Source organism: Phoxinus phoxinus (assembly GCF_949152265.1).
Source record: "Phoxinus phoxinus genome assembly, chromosome: 1".
Classification (NCBI taxonomy): Eukaryota; Metazoa; Chordata; class Actinopteri; order Cypriniformes; family Leuciscidae; genus Phoxinus; species Phoxinus phoxinus.
The window spans coordinates 29,178,820-29,185,769 of NC_136876.1; the positions used below are offsets into that span (position 1 = coordinate 29,178,820).

The window sequence follows — 6,950 nt, forward strand, 5'->3', positions numbered from 1 at the left end:
CAAGTAGCCTAAATATTATAGGTCAAAATGGTTCAGCTAAACAATTTTTTTTTTATGAATTTGTTGTTATCCCTGAAGTAAAGGAATTGTGCATTCAGCATACCTGATATGGGCTCTCTGAGGGTGTTGTGTTTATTTCTGATGTTACATTTATTGAGTCTTAAAATTATCCTACGCTTCCCTCTTGATTAATAAATTAAGGTCTTACAGATTAATTACTGAATATTACAGAAATGTTGCAAGAGTTAAAGCTACCTAACCTAGCATAATAAATAGCAGTGGTATTGTGTGCCTCTCTGTTTCTGTGCTCTCACCACCGGCACAGAGACACATGAAAGCGCGGGGGGTTGGGCACTGTGACTGTGAGGAAGAGAGAGGGGCACATGGGGAGAGGGTGGGACAAGATTTATATGAGGCTGCTGTAAAACTTTGACCCCACAGTTGTAAATCTGCCAATGGAGTCTAGCCAGCACAACAGGAAGTATGGGGGATCAGAGAGAGAGAAAGAGAGAGAGAAAGGATGCAAACATAGGAATGGGGGGTAGATTGTTAGGCTTGCATTCAATTAGAAAAGTTATATGTCTAGATTTCACGATTTAACCTGAAGGATTGTAACGGCTGATGCAAATGTTTTTGCATCTCTTTGATGCTCTGGCATTGATGAGCTGCTTCAGCTTGCCTCAATCCTATACTGGACACATTGACTGCTCGCATTTGCTCAGATATAAACCTCGAAAGTGAAAAGACTTTAAAAACAATGAAAAACGTCTAAGAGGTCAAAACATTGTTTGAAAGGGTCGATATGAGTTTAATTGAAGGATTTTATTACTTGTATACACAATAGTGCCACAAATAGAAGTTGTTTTTGAATTCAACATCAATGTTTTTCTCAATGCTCAATCGAAAGATGAAATTTCCGTTAGTAAGGGGTGAATGACAACAAGAAAGTACCCGGGACACTCGCTTTGAAGATAAACATCAACAAAACAGCATGAGAGTGCATTACGAAAGTCGGCATGAGAGCACATTACTAAAGTTAATGTGCCACCCACTTAGGTGTGGTAACTCAGGGTCATGATGTGAAAATGCAGGATGTAGGTACTGAGACAGGAAGTGGCAGGCATCGAAGTTTCAGTCTTTAATGAGAACGTCAGTGTACTCAAGGTCATGAGAAATTGCTGGCATGAATACACCTCTGAACTCTGTCTGGCTTTGAGAATGGGATATGGAAAAAATATAAACAGGCTCATGTTAATAATCGCTCCACTTTTAAATATAAAGTTACTTTGAATGTATTATTTAAGCATATAATTGAATCAATACAATTATAAATTGTATCTATATATCAATTACATTTTTATTATTATTATTAACCTATTTATAAAGTAGGCCTGTTTACTAAACATCAGAAGTTACTGTAAAATGTAACAATTTTTAGTAACTCCAAAGTAGTTGTTACTTTGTTTGTACAGTACTTTTTTTTCTTCTCTGTTTTTGTAGAAACTACTATTTCAGTATACTTGACTGTAGCCTAGTTTAACTACTTGAATGCAAGTAATGTTTAGCTTACCCTAATGACCATAAAAACCTCTTTTCACTCTTTTATTTGACTCTTCTCCTCTATTCGTCTCTCAATCTTTCTTTTTTATTGCTCTCTCTCAATAATATGCATTTACAAGCACACAATTGCTTCAGGATCTAGGAGTGTGTCTTAGCTGGTGCGCTGAATGCCTTCTTTATTTCTAACAGTGTAAGACGTACAGGATCTGTGCTAGACTGCAGCTGTTCTCAGGTCAAGGCAGGAATTCTTGAAATCTTGAGATCTGAGCAACTGTTCGTTTATTGGATACCACTCAGCTAATGGACCTGCATCTACAGCCACCAGACCAGATGTTACTGTGTGTGTGTGTGTGTCTGTGTGTGTGTGTGTGTGTGTGTGTGTGTGTGTGTGTGTGTGTGTGTGTGTGTGTGTGTGTGTGTGTGTGTGTGTGTGTGTGTGTGTGTGTGGGGGTCTTTTTTGAACTGATGTTTTTTGAAACATTTTCTGTGATGGGGATATAATATACAGTTTTGTTGCATAATTTTTTGTCTGCCATTTTTTTAAATTAAATTTTATCCACATAATCGCACAGTGCTACCAAAAAGGTTTCCTTTTTGCACCAGTACCTGTATGCATAGCGTGCCAGATTATGAGTCAGATTCAAAGACTAAAAAAAGGCAGAAAAAAATAAAAACATGCTGTAAAAATGATAAGAAAAAATAAAAGAAATGTAGGCCAAAAAGTTTAAGTACAGATATAGGATGAATTACATGCAGCTGTTTCTGATCAGAGCTGGTTCACACAACAAACGGTTGAACTTCAAAACCCAATGAAAAACTGAGAAGGTCTTCACGAAAAAGAGCTGACTGTCTTATCTCATGAGCCGAGAGTGAGGTTTGCGTGACAAGGCCGGCCACGAGAGGAAGTGAAATGTGTGAGAATGGCAGTCACCGCAGTCTCATCTCAGAACGCTCACCACGAGCTCATGCCTGCCCTCACTCTCGAACCTATTGCTCCTGCCTTCACCCCTCTCACTTCCTGTCTCGTTTAAAACACGTCTCTGACTGTTGCTGTGACGCTTATAACTTAAAAACACAGTTTACAAAAAAAAAAAGATACTGTTGCTGAAATCAGCAACATTCTGCAAACAATCTGCCCCTCGTTCTACTGCATTTTTGCATTTCAATAAAACATGATTTATGTTTACGAAGCCATTTTACTGATTTCAGCAATATTGGCAAACACACACACACACACACACACACACACACACACACACACACACACACACACACACACACACACACACACACACACACACACACACACACACACACACACACACACACACACACACACATATATTTTATCAAAATGGAATTCGTTTTTTTTATTATTAATCCGACTACAGACTAACCCTAACCTTATTTAAGCCTACATTTTATTATATATTTTTTTGCTCTTTCATTGTTTGTAAAAAAGCACCTTGGACCTTTTGCTTCTTAATAACTCATTTTGTGTTTCACATAAAAAAACATATATATTTTGAGTTTCAAATGACATGAGTTGTGTGTTTTCTGTTCTTTTAAGAACTGTTCACTGAAAGGTTTGGGGAGCCCAAAAGGGTTCTTCTATGGCATTGCATTGATGCAAAAGCCCCTTTTTGGAACCTTTATTTTTAAAGGTATATCCCATTTCCCTCTAATCCCAACTTTCCTTTCTACACTCCAGTGGCTCAAAATGATCGTGCTCATTTTGTTCGTAATTTGTTCGTAATCATCCTGCATTTCCATCATACTGTGGAGTATTTTTGACACAGTGGGTTGATGCTACCTGCTTTGTATGCCAGTGCTAACAGTGCAGTGTGACATATGACTTATGTGTACGTACAGACAGCGTTACTGCCTCAGTCATATTTCATCTATTGCTGCAAATGACAAAAAATCTCTCTCACTTTCCCTCTCAGTCTCCCTCCCTTGTCTCTTTCTGCTCTCCTAGTATCGGTGAGCCCTTGCTCGTAGGCCTTGAAGGTTAAACGCTAACTCCCCACAGTTCTGACCTTGCCTTACAATGAGCAGCATTAGTTCATTGCTCTGTCTCAGCACCATTACAGTGACTGTCAAGATGGAACACTTGCTGTCTTGTTTCAGTTCGGTGTCTATAATCTGAACATGTTCGGGGAAAGAAAAGCTAATTCAAAAGCTAATCTTCAAAGCTAATTACAGCCTAATTCATCCCCCCTCCTTCCCCCCACTCGCCTTCACTTCCGCTTCGGTCTATCTCTCTCCTTTTCTCTCCCCCATCACTACACTCCCTCCTCCTACAAGGCGTCAGTTGGAAGGTCTCAGGGGAGAAGCTGCGGCCAGGCTTTTTGGGAGAGCTGTCAGACTAATAGATTTCCTCTCTCGCTCTGATGTGAACAGAGGGAAAAACCTTCCCTGCTGGGACATACTAAAAGCAAAGTTTTCACAGGGACGGTGGAAGGCCCATATGATCTTTGTCTGATAGGTCTGAATGTTTTGAGTTTTAAGCTCTGATATTTACAACATGCATTTTAATATGCTTGATTGCATGTAATGGTTGCTTATGTCTTATCATATGCATATTTAGCTACATAGTTCTGTATATCATACAAAACTTTACTTGAGGATTTCATGATTAATTTTTCTCAAACATGTATGCATATATGATCTTGAATGTGTCCATGTTCTTTTTCTTCTTGAATTGTACAGTGATTCCCTCGATTGGATGCAATACAAGACGATCCTCAAACGCCCACTACAGGCCGACAGCTGCACAGCACTTAGAAGTGTGCAGGCTTGAAGTGTAGTAATGCTTACATACTAAGCTAACAGCGCCACCTAATGTTTGTTCAGCAACTTACCAATCAGAAGTTTGTCAATGTGGGTACGTCCAGTATTTTCACAATAGGTGTTTAATAGTATAGCTACAGATGTTTAATTGTATACTGTTAGTATACAAATAATAACAGATTTTTTAGATTAAAAATGTATGGAAAAGTTTCCAGAATAGTAGTCAATACTGAACTTGTGTTAGTAGTGATTTTTTCCCTGATCGAAACTAGATTATAAACATAAACACTGAGTGACCACCATAAAAAATGCTTTGTCCTAATATTCACATTAATGGTCAACAAATATGAGTTTTCAATAGTTAATTTTTAAATGATTATTCCTCAACCATACATATGTGGTTACAGCCTTGCAAACTGAGAAAGAAAAAAGAAAGACCCGTGACATTTAGGTTTTAGAACATTTTTGTGCCTGTCCTTTTACATTGCAAAATGTTTCAGTTTTGGGGTTGAAGGTTAATACCAAAACTAGCAAATATCGTACCCTATTATTCATTCACATGCAGTCAAATTTTGTGTACTTTGAATAAAAATATTATTATTTTATATATATATAAAATTTGTTTTAAACTGATTTAAACATTTCAATTTCATGGTTAAATGGTATTTTATGCCTGCGGTTTCAAATAAATGTGACATAAGTCTGAACTGTTAATTATAGATGTGTGGTCATGGCAAAACTGTCTTCTCTTCCTTCTGGATGTTTAGGAAGCTTCTGGCCTGTGCTCAGCTGAATACTTTTTGCATTAGCTCACAGGGTAACTCTTCATTCGTGAGGAATGTGAGGGGGACACGACTCATATGGAGAAGACAAACGAGGGCCATTATTTTCATAATTGTGTCATAATCTATTTGAGTTTTAGACAAAATAATTTTTAGAGGAGCCAAAAAATGTATGACAACTTTACCACAATCCTTTTCAAATACTAATATTCAAAAGAAAAAGTGGCCAAGATTATAATACAATCATTATAAAATATTAATGAAATGGACTAAAACATACAGGGTTTGATATTTGCATATTTTATAGATCATATATTGTGTTTATGAAAAATAATAGGTTTTTATTATTCTTTCTTAAAATATGCCCTTATATATCCCTTCTTATACATTTCTTGTAATTTTTACAATACATTTGTTTAGGAAATTACATCATAAGCAGCTTCTGATGAAGGTAAGGAGAGAGAACACACACACACACACACACGCACACAGAGAGAGAGAGAGAGAGAGAGAGAGAGAGAGAGAGAGAGAGAGAGAGAGAGAGAGAGAGAGAGAGAGAGAGAGAGAGAGAGAGAGAGAGAGAGAGAGAGAGAGAGAGAGAGAGAGAGAGAGAGAGAGAGAGAGAGAGAGAGAGAGAGAGAGTGTAAAATTAGCATGTGACTTCACTCTCTGTGCATGCCTAATGAATCATTGGGCAATCCCAACTTGGGCAGCAGAACCAATGAAGCCTGTGGGGCAGTAAAAGTGACACCAACACATAAATCAAGTTACAACTGTAAACTTATTATAGCCTTCTGAGCATCTTGAATGTTCTGTTTACTTGTAGCTTTGAATTCTTATTCATGACCTCAGTGGTGTAAAAAGACCAACTGTGGGAGGTTCTCGACGCCTGTTAGAGAACTATATAAACTGGAGGGACCTGAAGCAAGCAGATCATTCTACTGAGAGAACTCAAGACAACACCTTCCAGACAAACAGGCGAGAGAAATGTCTTCTGCCGAGAGCCTCTTCATGGACGACCCTTTCTTTGCAAACTCCTACTTTTTGTGGCCCAGGCGCAGTACGGCTCTTTCCAGCTTCAGAGAGGATTTCCTCCAGCGAAGAGCCCAAATAAAGCAGAACCTGTGGAATGAAATCAGAGACAGCTTGCCGAATGAAGAGCTCGGCGAAGAGCTCTTCCAGAGTCTAAAGGGTCAGAGGTCCTCTGCCTTCTCCAGGCTCTTCAGCACCAACACAGAGCAGAACAAACGGCGAGACGTGTCTCTCACTCTGGACACTCAAGGCTTCTCTCCAGAAGATGTCACCGTGACAGTATCTGGAAGTAGGCTGGAGGTGATGGCCAGCAAGCGGGCAGAGAAAGACGCTTCCTCATCATCTATCAGCACCTCTCATGTCGCAGAACCCCAGGCACAAGAATTTGTTCAAGCTGTGCAGCTTCCTGATCACCTGGATCCAACCTCATTGACCTGCTCGGTTGGAGAAGATGGACTTCTGCATATTGAGTCACCAGAATCCAAAGATGAGTCCTCGGAGGAGCGTGTCATTCCCATCCGCTTCAGAACATCCCTGAATTTCCCCATCAACAAGGACAGCACAAACAAAATGAAGGATGGGGCTGAGAAAGCAAACTAGAGGACAGACTGATGGCATATTATGCTTTGTACAATTGTTTTCATGAATCCAGAGGTGTGCTTCCTGTAACTGTAAATTCTCTGTTCTAATTTTTTTTTTTAATAAAGATATTAATTGGTATATGACTTCATGCACAAACTGCTTCATGTCTTCTTCAGAAATATTATTGTCAATCTGGAGTGA

The 6,950-nt window shown here is 38.9% G+C and overlaps 1 protein-coding gene across 1 annotated transcript; it reads left to right on the forward strand.

Moving 5' to 3' along the window:
* Positions 1–6,055: 6,055 nt before the first annotated feature.
* hspb9 (heat shock protein, alpha-crystallin-related, 9) lies at positions 6,056–6,896 on the forward strand. Its single transcript, XM_079633234.1, has one exon. It carries the CDS (start codon positions 6,123–6,125, stop codon positions 6,765–6,767), a length of 645 nt encoding a protein of 214 aa, XP_079489360.1. The 5' UTR covers positions 6,056–6,122; the 3' UTR covers positions 6,768–6,896.
* Positions 6,897–6,950: the final 54 nt, after the last annotated feature.